The 17,913-nt window shown below is 51.2% G+C and overlaps 1 protein-coding gene across 7 annotated transcripts in view; it reads right to left on the minus strand.

Moving 5' to 3' along the window:
- Positions 1-17,913, minus strand: part of SEPTIN6 (septin 6) — a 67,590-nt gene that overhangs the window by 36,312 nt on the left and 13,365 nt on the right. For all 7 annotated transcript variants that reach the window (XM_042973730.1, XM_042973732.1, XM_042973729.1 and 4 more), the window contains exons 2-3: positions 16,872-16,986; positions 8,760-8,955 (exon numbers count right to left, since the gene is read on the minus strand). In XM_042973730.1, coding sequence (XP_042829664.1) covers positions 8,760-8,955; positions 16,872-16,986 — 311 coding nt within the window. The remainder of the gene's footprint in view (positions 1-8,759; positions 8,956-16,871; positions 16,987-17,913) is intronic.

Below are 17,913 nucleotides of genomic sequence, written 5' to 3' on the forward strand. Positions count from 1 at the left end.
TCCCCTGCCAGAGACTCACGAGGCCTGGTCACAGACACCGTGCTTGAGCACAACCGTCTCGGACAGCAAAACCAAGGTGGCACAAGGTCAAGCCTACTGGAACAATGCCCAAAGTGATAACAGCTAATTCAGTCTATCATCATCCCTGCAGGCACCTCTTCTTCCCTCTACCCCCCTCCCTAGTCTGCTCTGTCCTCCTTGGACTCATCCCCACCCCCACCCCCACCCCGGCTCTCGTCCTGTAAACACGCTCCCACTATGCCCTTTGAACCCTACCCCCCCCACCACCACCACTGAGCCATGATAAACACAGTTGCCTACGGCTTTGCCACTCGGGCATGAGGTCCTTGGACCGCAGGCACGGGCATCAGCTGAAGGCTTGCTGGAAATGCAGAGTCAGTCCCCAACCCAGACCTACAGGACCAGAATCTGCATTTTCTCAAGAGCCTCAAGGCCTTGTGTGTGACATTAAAGTGTAAGCAGTGTTGGCCTAGGTCATCTTCCTTTTCAGAGAACTTGCCTACCTCTTTGCCCTAATGGAAACCTAATTCCGCGCCCCCCCCCCACCCCAGGATGCCGCAACCCTGAGGGCATCTGTACCTGGTGGCCGTCTCTAGCACAGGCAGCTTGTTCTCCCACAGCCTGTGTGCTTTGGGGTCAGCGGGGTGGGCATTCGTGCCGCCCCTCAGTGCCACTCCTGGACTGGGACTCCTCTCTACCTCGGTGTAAAACCCTTTCTCCTTTTGACACGCACACCACCCTCCTCTTAAAAAAGAAAAAAAAAAGTCTATTTTAAGAGAGAGAGAGAGAGAGAGCACGCGCAGGGGAGGGGCAGAGAAAGAGGGAGAGAGAGAAAATCCTAAGCAGGCTCTGAGCTGTCAGCACAGAGCCCGACGCAGGGCTCGGACCCACGAACCGTGAGACCGTGACCGGAGCTGAAACTGAGAGCCGGACGCTTAACCGACCAGCCCCCGCCCCCCAGACACCCTCTTCTGGTGTCACCTGACCCAGAGTCCTTGTCCCCATTCTGGGTGACTGCAATGTGCTTGCGGACAACCCATCAACCTCTAGCCTCTTTATTCCTTGATTGTCTGAACTTCACAACTGTCACCTCCCCCTGCTGCAGCCAACTCCATGCCTTACCATTAGCCAGACCAGCTTCACCCAAGACATCCTGCCTCTAACACCCCGCTCTCTGACCACAGGCTCACATCTTTCCAACCCCCTTGCCCCTCCGATCCTCCTAAACCCGGTCTTTCACCTCATGGAGTCCTCTGGGGTCTTGACCACTGTTATCTCACTGGCTGTCAGCCCCCTGTTGGCCTCATGCCCTTCAGCCCGGGCCGAACCCCATAACTCACGACGTGAACCACTCTTTTTTTTTTTTTTTAATTTTTTTTTAAACGATTATTTATTTTTGAGACAGAGAGAGACAGAGCATGAACGGGGGAGGGGCAGAGAGAGAGGGAGACACAGAATCCGAAACAGGCTCCAGGCTCTTAGCAGCCAGCACAGAGCCTGACGCGGGGCTCGAACTCATGGACCGCGAGATCATGACCTGAGCTGAAGTCGGACGCTTAACCGACTGAGCCACCGAGGCGCCCCCGTGAACCACTCTTTTAGCAACACCTTCATCTCCGTTGCACTCAGCACGTCGTAGGCTATTGTCTACCCTCGTCGTCGGCATCCTAGCTGACACGTTCGATGGATACGTTTGGTCTTGAAAGGTAAACACTCAGAAGGGTTTTCTTTGTTTTATGTTTCCCATCAATATAGATTTCGTTCACTCGACAAATAGGTACCGAATCCCCACTGTGTGCCAGTTGGCTAACTCGTGCTAGATCCCCCAGAACGATTTAGTTGCTCCGTGTTGTGGATTCTTTCTCTCACATCCTCAAAGCTTCTGCTCCTGTTCAAGCCCTCAACATCATCATCATCACCATCATCATCATCATCATCTCTCTCTCTGCCTCAAAAACATCACCCATGGGGCGCCCAGCCGGCTCAGTTGGAGGAGCATGCGACTCTCGATCTCGGGGTCGTGAGTTCGAGCCCCATGTTGGGCGCAGAGAGGACTGCAAAAAATAAACTTTAAAAAACAAAAAAGAAGTCGCCCCTGACCTCTTTGCCTCCCCCTAGACAGTGCCTTATCTCTTTCTCCCAGTCCAGGAAAGCTTTTTAAACGAGCGGTGTACGCCCACTTTATCTGCTTCCCTTTTTTAAACTTCACTCTGTTCTAAATGTATTTTTAACTATGTGACCGATACATGTACTCACTCTCCTCTCCTAGTTTGTTGATTCTCCTTGCCGATCTTTTTTTCTGTGCATTCATACGGGGCGGGGGGGGGGGGGGATGTGTTTGCTGTCTTATTGTGAAAGGTGGATTTATACCAATGGCATCACGATCTGTGTCTCATTCTGTAACTTCTCTTTTCACTTAATGCCATGTCCCTGTGAGTCTACGCAGACCTACCACATTCTTTTCAACTGCCAAATACAATGCCCTGGGGCGGCGGTACCACGGCTCACTTCGTGGCTCTGTTGGTGGAAATTTAAAGTGTTTAAAAGAGTTTTTTATTCCCCTATCCAGCGCTGCAGTGAATACACTTGTCATGAAGTGTGCAGTCGTTTCTCTAGGCTGTATACCTAAAAGTGGAATTGCTGGAGCATAAGGTTTTCGCATTGAAAATTTTGACAGATCTCACCATATGTGCCCTCTAAAAAAATCTGTATCAATTTACATTCCCGGCAACATAAATGAAATCAGCTGGTGTTAGCAGCCATTGCATTTTTATCTTTTATTTTTTGCAAATCTGATGGATGAAAGATCTATTTCATGGTTTCCTTTTGCCTTCCCTAATCACCGTGACCTTGGGTGAGCATCATTTCATATGTTAATTGGCCATTTACGTTGCCCCTTCTGTCAATTACCTGCGTCTCACTGAATTGTAGAAGCACTTTTTACAATTAAGAAAGATCCTTTGTCTGTGGCATAGGTTGCAATTATCTCCTCCCCGTGTGTAGTCTGTTCTTACTTTTGTTTATAGTATCTTTCAATACAAAGGGTGGTTTTTTAATTTTAATAAGTTTAAATCTGTCGGTCTTCTCTTATATGGTTTTTGGATTGTGTCACAATTAGAAAAGCATTTTCTACCCCTAAAGCTATAAAAATATTCTCCTATATTTTCTCTTATATTTTTAGAATTTGTTTTTAATCCAACTGGAATCTATTTTTGTGGCCAGTGTTTGTGTGGGAGGGTCTCGTTTTATTTTTTCCTAAAGGGTGACCTATTTTCTTTTTTTTTTTTAAAGATTATTTATTTTGAGGGGGGAGGGGGAAAGAGACCGAGCCCTAGCAGGTTCTGCACCTTCAGTACAGAGCCCGTCAAGGGGCTCGAACTCACGAACAGTGAGATCATGACCTGTGCAGAGATCAAGAGTCGGAAGCTTAACTGACTGAGCCACCCAGAAGCCCGGATGGCCTATTTTCCCAGCACAATTTCCTGAATAGTCCATCCATTCCCTGCTGACTTACATGTGCAAACTCCCATGTAAACCAGAACTTGATTTTGGTCTCACTTTTCTGTTCTATTGCTTTTTTTTTTTTTATTTTTTTTAACGTTTATTTATTTTTGAAACAGAGAGAGACAGAGCATGAACAGGGTAGGGTCAGAGAGAGGGGGAGACACAGAATCTGAAACAGGATCCTGGATCTCAGCTGTCAGCACAGAGCCCGATGCGGGGCTCGAACTCACGGACCATGAGATCACGACCTGAGCCGAAGTCGGATGCTTAACTGACTGAGCCACCCAGGCGCCCCAGTACTATTGTTTTGCTACTTTTTTTAAAGTTTTATTTATTTATTTTGAGAAAGAGAGAGAGAGCGCACAAGAGAGGTGCAGGGGTGGCGGAGAGAGAGAATCCCAAGCAGGGGATCCAACGCGGGCCTCCAACTCAGGAACCGCGAGACCATGACTCGAGCCGAAATCAAGAGTTGGACACTTAACCGACTGAGCCACCCAGGCGTCCCTCTTTCTGCTATTCTGATGCCTTTATTTGCTTACCTTCCATTCACTCATGGCAATTGAACTTCTACCTACAACCTCCCTGGAATTGTTATTCCTTAATGTACTAGTGACCTTCATGTTGCCAAACCCAGTAGATATTTTTCAGTTCCATTTATTATTCCCTCCCCAGATGCTACATGGTACAACTCTCCCTCGATTCTTCTACCAATAAAAGTCATGATCATAACAATATTTTCTGTTCTTGAGTTACTGTGCCAGGCACTGTTTAAGCATTTTGCACACCAGACCTGTCAACTGTGCCTCCCCACAACCCTCTAGGGTAGGCACTGGTATTATCGTCATCCCCACTTTACAGGTGAGAAAACTGAGCCCTAAAGAATGGAAGTGTCTTGGGGCGCCTGGGTGGCTGAGTCGGTTAAGCACCCGACTTCGGCTCAGGTCATGATCTCACACTCCGTGAGTTCGAGCCCCGCGTCGGGCTCTGTGCTAACAGCTCGGAGTCTGGAGCCTGCTTCGGCTTCTGTGTCTGCCCCTCCCCTGCTCATGCTGTCTCTCTCTGTCTCAAAAATAAATAAAAACATTAAAAAAAAAAAAACTAAAAGAAAAAAAAAAAAAAGAATGGAAGTGTCTTGCAGTGTAAGCTCCAGAGAGTTGGTGTTTCTTTTTTGCAATGCAAGTGCTGGAGACATCCACTTCAGAGATGAATGATTATCTCGAAAAAACACGGGTTGCCAGCCACCTAAAGGTAAAGAGCCAGCCACCCCTCCGCGCCCGCCCTCCACCCCCCACCGGGCTCCTTTGTTTCAGAAATCTTGGTTGATTTCCATATGTGACCATTTGGGCCATTCGCTTTTCTCTTCCAGCGCTTTAAATTCACCGATCTAGAGCCAGCCCACCAAAGCCTGGGCCTAAACCCCCCATCTAGATAAAAGCAGAACCAGGACCTGTGAATAATAAACCTTTTTGGTCCTCAAATTTCCTGATGGTTATTGCTGAAGGCATCTCGTTAGCGTAAGAACCACAGGGGCCAGACCAGCCACAACATTAGGCTGAGAGCAGCACAAAATGTTTGTCCAAGATCTCTGGGCTAGTAAGCGCAAGTTGGGATCTGAACTCAGGTCTGAGAGCAAAGCGTAAGTTCCTAAGCACGCCTCTTTCTAGCCTGGCTCAATCTCCCTCTTGCTCCTACATCTTTTTTTTTTTTAATCTATTTATTTTTGAGAGAGAGCATGAGTGGTGGAGGGGGGGGGGGCAGGGGATCCGAAGCGGGCTCTGCGATGACAGCAGTGGGCCCCATGTGGGGCTCGAGCTCACGAACCATGAGATCATGACGTGAGCCAAATGCTCAACGGTCTGAGCCACCCAGGTGCCCTGCTCCTACATCTTTTAAATAGTGGCTTTCCCCAGGATGTGGCCTGAATCACTGCTCTTCGTAGTTGACCATGCACCCTGAGTATGGCATCCTGGTGTTCTGCTTATTAAAGCACGGACATATCTGTGCCCAAATGGCCCCGTCAGTATGGAGAAAACACCGCTTTTTATTACAAATCCCTGGATCTGGATCCACCCTTACTCCATCCCTGGGCGGATCTTACTCCGCCCCAGCCCACTTTCTGGCAGGCTTTTCATTTCTACTTCTTCGAGTTTGTATTATTTGATTTTCTATTAGTACGTATCATGTTTATAATCAGGAAAAACAATGAGGATATTACAAGTGTAACGGAAATAGATTAGCCTCTAAAGTGCCATAGTCGGTTCGGTCCTCCCAAACCATCATTACCAAGGCTGTTTCCAATGTCAGACATGCTGAATGGGGGCACCTGGGCGGCTCAGTCCGTTAAGCGTCTGACTTTGACTCAGGTCATGATCTCGCAGTTTGTGGTTTTGAGCCCCGCGTCGAGCTCGGTGCTGGCGGTAGGTGGTATGGAGCCCACTCAGGAATCTCTGCCCGGCTTACTCTCTCTGCCCCTCCCCCACTTGCACTCTTTCTCTCCGTCAAAATAATGACTAAACTTAAAAAAAAAAAAAAGATATGTTGAATGTGTGTTACTGAGACTTGCCAGAAATTTAATAGAAAAGATCCTGAGCAGTCTGCAGCTGAGATGACCCAAAATATCCCCTTTTCCCCAGGGTCCAATTTATTCTCAACCAAACAAGAGTAGCACAATAAGCAAACCTATAAAAAGCAGAGGTGTGTCCGTCTAGAATTTCAAATTTTTTTTTTAACGTTTATTTTTTTTTTGAGACAGAGAAAGACACAGAGCATGAACGGGGGAGGGGCAGAGAGAGAGGGAGACACAGAATCTGAAACAGGCTCCAGGCTCTGAGCCATCAGCCCAGAGCCCGACGTGGGGCTCGAACTCACGGACCGTGAGATCGTGACCTGAGCCGAAGTCAGACACTTAACCGACTGAGCCACCCAGGCGCCCCTAGAATTTCAAATGGAAACCAAAATTCGGTTCAATCACTAAGAAGCTAAATCTATTTGTTCGTTAGACGGAAACGAGTATGGCTGTTGGAGCTTCAAGGGAGAAATAGGAGTGGGGCGCCTGGGTGGCTCAGTCGGTTGAGTGTCTGACTTCAGCTCAGGTCAGAATCTCGCAGTTTGTGAGTTCGAGCCCCGCGTCGGGCTCTGTGCTGACAAGCTCAGAGCCTGGAGCCTGTTTCGGATTCCGTGTCTCCCTCTCTCTCTGCCCCTTCCCCCTCGTGCTCTGTCTCTGTCTCTCAAAAATGAATAAACGTGAAAAAACAAATTTAAAAACAAGGGAGAAATAGGAGAACTGGGGATCCAGTTCATCCAAGAAGCAAGAGAATCCTCAAAGGACGAGCAGACCCTTCTCAAAGTGATGAACGGCCTTTTCCAAGACAGGTACGTGTGATAACCATGTGACATCTAGTTAAATCCAGATGGTGCCCGACCCCCAGCCCTCCACACACCCCCAGCTCTGAGGCACCCCACCCCTCACTCGCGCACCATTCTGAATAAAGCTGATATGAACATCATAGTCAAATTTGGTAACAACCCCCGCTCAGTCTCTCTGCAGAATGTCTTTTGCTCCCTTTGCTCAGTCAACATCCTAAGGTGTTCGTCTTTAGCCCAGCATTCTGATCCCTGGATGGTCTTACGCGGCTCTGTGGCTGGAACACAGCTCCCTATACCTTGATAACCCGAATCTTTATTTCCAGTGCAGACCCTCTGCTCACCTCTAACCCTGTATGTTCCCTTGCCTCCGCCTCGAGGTCATCAGGTCTCTCGGTCCCCAGACAGCTCAAACTCGACATGTCTAAAACACAGCTGATTGTTTTAGAACCTTGGTCTCATATTAATTCTTTCACTGAACACTGCCACCACTTGTAGACTCTCCAAATCCAGAAATCTGGGCCTCATTCTAGATTCTTCTTTTGCCTTCACAACCCCACGCCAGGTCTCTGCCGAGTCCTGGTGATTCTACCTACTCAGTATTTACCAAATCTGCCTCTTTTTTTTTTCCATCTCGGCATCTGTGTCACCTCTGGCCTTGATCTCATTGGTCCAACAGTCTCCTGATTGGTCTTCCTACTCTCCATACCCTTCCGAAGAATCCTCTTCAAAGGTCGGACTATCTCCTTCTACTTCATAAAACTCAATGGCTCCACGTCTGCACATTCTAGAAATTCCTCCATGATCTGACTCCTGTTGACCTCTTCAGGCTCATCTCCCCCTACTTTCCTCGAGCTCAAGCCAAGCACTAGCCCAGGAGCAGACCCAAGTACTGTGGGACCTAAAGCTTACACGATTGGGAAAGGCCCTCCAAGAAAGACAAAACAACATTATGACTAAAAATCAGTCACAGGGCCTTGGAAGGGCCTGTGTAAGAGGGGGCCCCGAGGCTTAAGTTTCATTAGCTTCACAGTAAACCTGCCTCTGAGCTAGCCAAACAGAGCAAGTGACAGTTCCTTAGAATGTTCTTCCACACTTTTTTTTTTAATGTTTTATTTATTTTTGAGACACAGAGAGCATGAGCAGGGGAGGGGCAGAGAGAGAGGGAGACACAGAACGGGAAGCAGGCTCCAGGCTCTGAGCGGTCAGCACAGAGCCCAATGTGGGGCTCGAACTCACAAACCGTGAGATCATGACCTGACACGAAGTCGGACGCTTAACTGACTGCGCCACCCAGGCGCCCCTCTTCCACACTTCTTTGTCTCTGTACAAACAGTCCCCCCGCCTGGACTGCCCTTCCCTCCCTTCCCTTGTCTGTCTGGCAAGAGTTCATCCTTCAAGGGCCAGCTCAGGGGGCACTTCCTCCGTGAAGGCCTCCCTGACGTCCCCACCTGGAACTGACTCTTCTCTCCTTCATGTGCGCATGGTAACTTGACCTTCAGCTCTTTGTCCCCTGTCCTTTACAAAGCATATCGCACTCGATGGAACTTATTTGCTCAAAACCGGCCTTCCCTGTGACTGCCTCAAGGGCAGAGACAAAGTCATTCCGTTTTAGGTTGTCAGGGCATGGCAGTGCCCCGGCATGTCTACCCAATGGAATGGAGACGTCACCCACGTATACTGGAAAGACACCCTTCTTTTGGCAAAGCGGGCCGAGTAGAACGGTTGATGTAAACAGGGACCCCGGGGGGAGGCGACGCTTGCATCGGCAGCCTGCGCGCGCCATTTGGGGAGGACGTCCAGGAAGGACCCCGTGGGGAGGTCCTCCCCGTGGCTTCCCACCAGCCTCCACACCCCATGGCTTTCCTTACCTGTCTTCCTTGTTGATCTGGTCCCCAAAGCCCACTGTGCTCACAATTGTGAGCTTGAGCCCCACGTTGCTCTCTTGGAGGTCATAGGTGTTGGACCGGAGCTGGACACCCGGCTGCGTGTGGGTGGCTGGCTCCCCCTCAAACTTGGTGTTGAACAGGGTGTCCATGAGGGTCGACTTGCCCAACCCTGTCTCTCCTGAAAAGCAAAAGGATAAATTACGGTCTGTTCACGCAGGGACCCCGCACGCATTCCGAATCAGGTTTTGGATGTCTTTTCATCGACATGGAAACATGTACGCGATGAGACAGTAAAGGAAGTACTGGCATCTCAGGGTAGTGGCATCGGGGTAATTCTCCTTTTAGTCTTCCTACTTTTGTGTTACTTGAAGGTTAATACGCATTGCTTTTATAGTCGGAAAAAGAAACTACGTACAGGCAGTGACGGAGAGGTAGGGTTACACCTGGGAAAAGTCCGGAAGGAAATACAATATACTCTTACCAAGGGCTACCACTGGGTGCTGGGCTCATGCTCGGTTTTCATCTCTCCCTTTTAATGCTTTTGTGTATTTTCCGGGTGGTCTATGTGGAACACGGATAGCTTTTGTAAGAAAAATTAAAGGGCTATTTTCGATTTTAAAAGAAAGGGACAGCGGTCCCTTGTCAAATAAATTATCTTCTGAGGATGCCCAGACGTGTACCCCAGGAAGGGGGGGGTGCATTTTTAGCTAATGGGGAGGGAATTTAGCAGGCCACAAATTCTCCTCCTTCAATTTCAAACAAACCCGTCATGTGTTTGTTTAACTAACAGGCTGCAGAATACTAATAAATTAAACCACAAGAATCTCAAGTCTTGACTTTCACACCAGGGAGACGAGTCGGGGAAAGGCCGTGGGGACCGGCGAAGCATTCGGGAGGTCATTCCTGGGGGATTGGTGGGGATGTCAAGCCACTGCCAGGAGCTGAGGGGTTTTCAGGGAAAGAAGACATTGGGGGAAACTTGGCGGCATGGCAGTTGGGCAAGAATGTCCCATGAGGCCACAAGCTGGGCCGGGTACTACAGGCCCTTATCATCTCCATGGATCCAGACTGTATTTGGGCCTCTGCCCCCACGCCCGGCGATTCAGGAATGCCAGGAATAGAAGAGTCAGTAGCTAATTACCCTGGATTGCCTCTGGAATACCTAGACCACCCTGCTATTCTGGTATCCTCACCCTTTGCTCCCCTTCCCCCCCGCCCACCCCTGCGATGTCTCCCCAGGGGGCAGTGGGTCAGCACTGGGCAAGTCCTGGCCTGGCAAATCGCCCCCGCCCTTTTGTGACCGACAGTCCAAATCTGCAAGGGGGGCGGTCCATGGCCAGGCTTGGAGCTACAGTGTGTATAAATGCACAACGGCCCGTCTGCTCCCCACCCTCTGGGAGGAGGCCATCTTACATGCCTTCTATCGTGAATAATGAGCTCTGAATGCAGGACGTGCTTTTTCAAATATCTGTCAACGATGAGAGAGCTTTCTGTGTGTGCAGAGATTGGGTGAGAGAGAGAGAACAAGAAGAACATTCAGCTCAGCCCGGCTCCCCAGCCCCCCAGCCCAATTCCACAGCCAGGTCTGACTAACGTGGTTGAATGCCAGGGTGCAGGGAACTGGTTCCTCACACAGATCATGTTTCCAGCCAAGGTCTGCTATACCTATTAGCCGCAAAGATTCTCCCAGAAGAGGCCCCTTTTTCTTCCTCCCTAAAGGAACAGGAAGTATTTGGGGCTCAAGAAAAATTTGGTGAGGTGGGGCCTTTGCAATGGGAAGTGACAGAGTTGGCCAAGCACCGGAATGTATCACCCCCCCCCCATCCCTGCCCAAGGTGGGGGTGTGGCACCTCTGAGGAGGGAACACAGCTCACCCTTAAATCACCTTCCCTCCGGGCGCTGCCGTTCAAGCTACATTTGAGCCCATCTTTTCTTTTTTAAGTTTATGTATTTATTTTTGAGAGAGAGAGGGAGGGAGGGAGCCGGGGAGAGGGAGAACCACCGGGGGAGGGGCAGAGAGAGGGGGACAAAGGATCCGAAGCGGGGCTCGAAGCCCCGAACCATGAGATCATGACCTGAGCCAAAGTCAGACGCTCAACCGACTGAGCCACCCAGGCGCCCCTTGAGCCCATCTTTGTGCGTGCCTGATGAATTTTCCATGTGCGTCCGCGCCTCCACCCCCTTCTCTTCCGTGAGCTCTTTGCTGAATGCCCCGCAGCTCCTAGAGTGGTGGGCCTTGACTCCCCCGCACCCAGAGCTGGCTCCTTGGCCCCCCACCCCCCATCCTAAGGATTCGAAGAGACCAGGGGATGGGGCATGTTCCCGCACTCCTGGGCGCGCCCGACCAGGGCGCACACAGAGGCGTCAGCAGCAAGGTACAGACTGCCTGCCGGCTGCTCTGTTTGCACAGCTGGACGGATGGAGGCCGGCCAGGCAGGGCAGGGCAGGGCAGCAGGGAGGAGCAGCAGGACAAATGACCACCCGAATGCCTGCCAGCACGAAAGGGCTGTGGAAATTAGATGCCCAATGATGAGTGGAAGAAAAGAACCCGCGGGTGTCCAGGGAATCGTGATAAATGCAACACGAGAAGAGGGCAGAAAATCAAGCGAGCCGGAGCCGCGGCTATCGAGTGCCCCCGTTCCCATTTCCCATCACTGTGAAGCCTGGAGGGCGCAGGGGGAGGGGGGGTCTCTCTTAATGGTTGGCGCAGACCCAGCCTGAGCCTAGGATGCTGTCTCCTCCCACGCTGCCCTGGGCCCAGCATTGAGGAAGATCAGGTCAGCCGCCTCCACACCCCTGCAGGAAGGTGGGGACTTGGCAGATTCCAGCAGGAAACCTCGGGAGCCCCGAGGGGTCCATTTCTCTCTCCTCCTCCCTCCTTGCACAGACGGCAGGGTTTCTGAGCCCTTTTTAAGCCATCACCACCGGCCAGGAGGATTCCATCTCACTTGGCTTAATGTAGACGGTATTCTGGAAACACCAGGTTTTTTAGAAAAGAGTTGCAGTTTACAACACGTAGTGTGAAATACGCCGTCGCAAACTATACCCCCTGGGATCGTCCGATGTCGACCTCTCTACTTAGCCCTTCTCCTCATCCGCCGCTAATATCTGCATCCTCTGGCACCTTGTGTAATTAAGTCCTTGCAAGCGATGAAATGCAGAGTCCCAGCTGGGTCGTCGATGGATGCCCAGCCAAGGGCGTTCCCCTCTCTGGGCCCCAGTCTCTTTTTCTATAAAATGAGCAGGTTGGAGTAATGATCATAGCTATGGTTTCTGGAGCACTTACTATGTGCCAGGCACCTGCTGGGATACTTCTATTTTCTTATCCATTCCCCACAATAAACCTATGAGAGCTACTACCGTTTGCCCTTAATAAGAGTCAGCCAAGCCACTTCCCAGCCGCGTGAATTCGCCCCACTCCTCGGTCTCTCCGCACCTCACCTTCTTCATCTGTAAAATGTGGAGGAAAGAGCTGGTCTAGGGTCACGACGTAGTAAGTAACCGAGCCGGTACTGAATCCAGTCAGTCTGACACTGGAGCCCATACCTCTGACCCACATGCCTTCCGTGCGTCCCGCAGGCATGCTATGGTGGGGTTCATTTGGTCACTGGACCAATGTTCACGGAGCCTCTAATAGGAGCCACGCGCAATTTTAAGGGGCCAAAGAGACAGCGATGAACAGGACAGCCACAGTCCCTGTTCACACGGAGCTCAGGGTCACATGAAGCTAAAGTGCCTGCCAGCTCCAAATACTGGAATAAACCAAGAGAGCGGTCCGGGAGTTCAACAAGGAGGTGATGTTCAAAAGGACACCCTCCAGGAACTCTAGGGAGCCTACGCACAAGGACAAGGTCATGGTCATGCCTGGCTCTGTGAGCTTCCCGATCTTCTCTCCTTCCTGATCTTGCCGAGGCCTGGCCGACAGGGGCGCGCTGCTCCCCCAGCTTCCTGCAGACGGTCCCAACCCCTCGTGCAACCACGTCGCGTTGGCACCTTCAAATCAGCTGAAGTGGGCAAAGGCTGCAAACCAAAGCGGCGTTTCCCCCGAGAGAGGGTTGCTGCACGCTCTCGCACCACGGCTCGCAGCCCGCCTTCGACAGGTGAGCGGCTGCCCTTCCCAGAGATGAACGCGTGACGCCATCGGCCCCTGACCTTGACAGAAGGCTAGCTGTCCCTCCCCGCCTCTCCAGTGAGCCTCAACCCTGCTTCTCTCGCGCGTTTCCATTCCAAGTTCAACACAGCCAAGTTGAGCCTGGAATCCCGAGCAGCTTCAAAGTAAATATTATCATTATGACTCTTTGCACTCCTCACAGGCATTCCTGCTGCTGGCACATTCGGAAGGCTGTGTCTCTTCGGAGCTCTTTCCCAGCAGTGCAAAGCAACGGGCCCCAGAACATGGGTACTGCTGGTTCCGGCGGCTCCTCGGATGCCCTCCTGTACCGTATCTAGCTAGGATCATGGGACCTTTGCAATTTCCAAAGCCAAGCGACTAGTATGCGGGGTTTTTTTTTTGGTCAGGGGAGTGGGAGGGCGAGGGGAACCTCATCCCATTCAGTAATTATCGTCAACCATAGAAAATCTGCTCGAGGGGAGTCATGATATGCCCACACGCATGTGCCTCGCCCTCTGAAAATAATAACTGTGCAGCACCTGGGTGGCTCAGGCAGTTGAGCGTCTGACTTGGACTCAGGTCATGATCCTGTGGTTCGTGGGTTCGAGCCCCACATCCGGCTCGCCGCTGTCAGCCTGTCAGTGCGGAGCCCGCTTCGGATCCTCTGTCGCCGTCTCTCTGCCCCTCCCCTGCTCGTACTCTCCCCAACCCAAAATAAAAATAAGTATCTAAAAAAAAAAATGGGGCGCCTGGGTGGCTCAGTCGGTTAAGCATCCCACTTCAGCTCAGGTCATGATCTCACGGTTTGTGGGTTCCAGTCCCGCGTCGGGCTCTGTACTGACAGCACAGAGCCTGCTTGGGATTCTCTGTCTGCCTCTCTCTGCCCCTCCACCCCTCAAAAATAAGTAAGTAAACTTTTCAAAAAATGTTTACTTATTTTTTGAGAGAGAAAGAAGAGAGCGTAAGCAGGGGAGGGGCAGAGAGAGAAATAGAGGATCCGAAGCAAGCTCTGCCCTGTCAGCACAGAGCCTGAGCAGGGCTCAGACCCACGAACCGTCGAGATCATGACCTGAGCCAAAGTCGGACGCTTAACCGACTGAGCCACCCAGGCGCCCCAATAGATAAACGTTTTTAAAAATGCCCTATGAAAAAAGAAGAGAAAATCCTTTGGGGCCATATAGTCTATGCCTCAACAGAATCATTTTATAACAGTCATTAAGGGAGTAAACCCAATAGTTATGCACAGGCGGTAAGCATGACAGAATGGCCACGGAAAGTCCCGCGAGAGAAAAGGTCACCTTCGGCAGTCAAGCTGCGGACCCTTCACCAAGTCAGCGACAGTACCCGGCCCCACGGCTGAGCTGAGATTGCAGCCTTAGAGCCATTCTAAACCACACGTGACCTTGGCCCAAATTGTGGGTTCTCCGAGCAATGACGGGGTTGTGAACACAGACAGAGAGCAGGATGCATGAATCACAGGCTGTTTGGGATCAGGGACGGGGAATGAACTTAACCCAGGCCAGGTTGGGGGCATTCAATGCAGGCGCCTGCGGCGCCAAGAGAGGGGCTCGGAGGGCTATTTCCGAGACCTGGCAAGGAGGGAAAGAAAGAGAGGGGGTGGGTCTTCGGGGGCGAGGGTCTCTTTCCGACTCCTCCCCTCCTGAAGGGTCTGGGGCGGTTCCCCAGCAGGTGCACGCGGAAGCAGCTGCAGCCGTCCAGCACCTGGGTGGGAACTGGAGGACAGGGGTTTACTATTTCTCCCACCCACTGCCTGGAGCTCGGCTGCCTCCTCCTCTGGGCCCTAGGGGAGCCCGTGGTCCCCAGATCCCATTGCCCTTCACCTCTCGCCCTCGAAGAGCCGTTCTGATTTACATGGCCTCCCTCCTGAAGCTTTACTCACCCACCCAACTGCACTCGGTTGAAAGGCTGCTGAGGGCGGGCCTGTCATTTCACCTTTCATCTCCTCAACTTCAGTACAGGTCATACGGAGCTCTGGGAGGAATGCCAAGGGAATCCAATATGTCTGTGCGGAAATCTTTCAGTAATCAAACATTATGCGAAATAAGTTGGCCAATAGCCAAAGACTGGAGAGGTTTGGCAGTGCTAATATTGGATGTGATGGCACCTCGCGGCTGATCACCGTGGCTTCTGTTGATTTTGTGTCCTTCTCCTAACAGCATCTCATCATAACCACGAGCAGGCTTCTGGCATTTGAAGAATTAATGGCCTCGCTGCGGACTCTAAAGGCCCATGACGCGTCATTCTGTAAAGCACACATTTCCATCTCACGGGCTCCCAAGCTGATGTGTGGGAGTGAGTCATTCGGCTAGTGAGTGAGCCTAGCTGACTGCCTGTCGTCCATACTGAGAAGTGGCCTTCTTCTCTCTTCATCTTCCAGTGGGCAGTTACTCACCTACAGAAAACGATCTGACAAAGGGTGCTAAGGGCAGAGGAAAAGAAAAATAACAAGTCCTAGAAAATGAGTGAGCTTAGACAGAAAACAGGACTTTAGGGGCGCCTGGGTGGCTCAGTGGGTTTAGCGTCTGACTCTGATGTCGGTTCAGGTCATGGTCTCACGGTTCATGAGATCGAGCCCCGCGTCGGGCTTTGCACTGACAGCACGGAGCCTGCTTGGAATATTCTCTCTCTCTCTCTCTCTCTCTCTCTCTCTGCTCCCACCCCACTCGTGCTCATGTGCTCTCTCGCTCTCTCTCAAAATAAATAATAAAAAACAAGAAAGAAAACAGAACTTTAGACTACATTAAAAGAGTAAAATATCCAATTCAGCAGTGGTTCAGAGCCTCGGTGAGAATGAGTTCCCCATACACTCTCTACAAAAATAAGAAAGAGCAATTAGCCAAAGTGTGTGAGTGTTCCAACCAGCGGGAAAACGGACTCTATTATGGTATTTATACAATCGTTAAGGTTTAGAAGTAGGTCGCTGAAAATACGCAGGTACACTTTACTGCACTGTGGAGTGAAAATTATATGCTGTGATTGTGTTTGCAAATTTGGGATTTTTTTAAGGTCTTAAGGAGAGATTCTGAGAGACTGTCAAGGAGCTGTTGCTCCTCGGCTCCAAAGTGCCTTTGTATTCTCAAAGGATGTCGCCCCCCGCAGTTCGTAGTTCAACAGTGGGAGGGGCCAGGGGGGTGGGCCAGACCTGGGGCTTTGTCCTGGCTCCACCACTTATTCCGGGCTGCCTCCCCTGACTCTCTACTCCTCCCCAAATGTCTGGGTCTCCACCTGCCCCGTGAAGATACAAATGCCACTCGCTCCCTCTGCTCACTTCGCAGAGTCCTGGTAAGGACTCAAATTGCTACCATGCTGAAGTGTTTGACAAGGATAACGAGTGGTTCCTGTGGGCTTAACTCATTCATTCATTTCAGAAACATTCCTGAGCTCTCTTTGTGCTGTGATTGGCACATTCGAAGTGACTAAGAAGACACGGTCCCCACACTGGAGACTAAAGGTCCAGGTGGAGACAGGCTATAAGAGAATAAAAGAACTTGGCGCTCGGCTGTATGGTCCCTGAACTTGAGGTCCAACTGTGGCAAGCACAACAGGGCTGCAGAGGAACAGACAGCCCCAACCCACTGCCCACAGCTGGTGGGCAGGCACCCTTCCACAGCCACTACCTCCCCCGCCACCCAAATTCTGTCCGGCTCCGGTTTTCTCAGTCCAAAGGAACTTGACAGCCGTAGCTGAGCCAGCCAGCACCCTGACCACATTTCCACAGGGTGTCACAGCGCTCAGTTTCCCCCAGGGTACGGCCACGCCTTCTGGTCTGGCCAGGGGAAAATATAATCACAAGCCGGCTGCTTACAAAAGCAAACAGAGGGATAAAAGAGGAAGAAGTGGGAAAAGCACTTTTGCAAATAGATCAGAATGGCTCAGTATTTAACCTAATTACCTGCAAAGCCACATCCAGCCATTAAGGATCCATATTCTGTAATAGAATTTCCTGCTATGGAAATACTCACCCACGCACAGGATGTTGAAGCAGAAACCCTGGCTGACTGACTTATTCACCAGCTGGTCGGGCAAGCTGTCAAACCCCACATGTCCAGCCAGGGGGACAGTTCGGCAGCCTTCACCCTAATTTGGAAGGGGAGGGAGGGGAGAAAAGGAAAATGTGCTTAAAAGCAACCTGGGTCTCACTTCTCATCCAAACGATCTCCGAGCGAGGAAGTAACGCTCGCCCAGGCCCCGTGTGTCTTATCTTCCCATAGCTACTCCCGGCTCCAAAGCAGAATGGCTTAGAAATCACCACCAGCTTAGAAATCACAGATTCTTGGGGCACCTGGGTGGCTCAGTCGGTTGGGCGCCCGACTTCAGCTCAGGTCATGATCTCGCGGATTGTGAGTTCGGGCCTCTGTCAGCGCAGAGCCCGCTTCAGATCCTCTGCCCCCCCTCTCTCTGCCCCTCCCCCGCTTGAGCTCTCAAAAAGAAATAAATATTAAAAAAAAAAAAAAAAAAGAAAGAAATCACAGATTCTTAGGTACGGGCACCTCCAGGCTCCGCGATGAATGTCACCCTAGTTCCAGACACGGCAAACTGCAGAGGGGGCTCACGACAGGTGGGAGGGCGGGTTCAGGGGTTCACGGACTTGGGTTAACTCTTGCCTCCACCACTTACAAGCTGGGTCACCTCTCGGAGACCCCGTTTCCTCCCACGTCTGTCCTAGGAGACAGGGGGTCTCGAATGTGCCACAACGTCCAACGAGCTTTAAGCACACCGCCTGCTCCATGCCTCTGTGCTCAGCGAACATTACAACAGGACTTCAAAAAAGCAGTTAGTCCTGTCTCGAGGGCATTTTGGGCAACCACAAAGGTGGCTCGGTGTAGAGGTTAAGAGACTAGGCTTTGACCTCTGACAGGTCTCCGTGTGAGAATCCTGCCTCCTTCACCTTCTGACCTCGGACAAGTTACTTAACTTCTCAGAGCCTCCCCACCTGTAAGATCGGGGACGAGTAGTTCCTAGCTCATAGGACAGGGGCGAGGAGGACACAGGATAATGTTCCTC

Source organism: Panthera tigris, chromosome X (assembly GCF_018350195.1).
Source record: "Panthera tigris isolate Pti1 chromosome X, P.tigris_Pti1_mat1.1, whole genome shotgun sequence".
Classification (NCBI taxonomy): domain Eukaryota; kingdom Metazoa; phylum Chordata; class Mammalia; order Carnivora; family Felidae; genus Panthera; species Panthera tigris.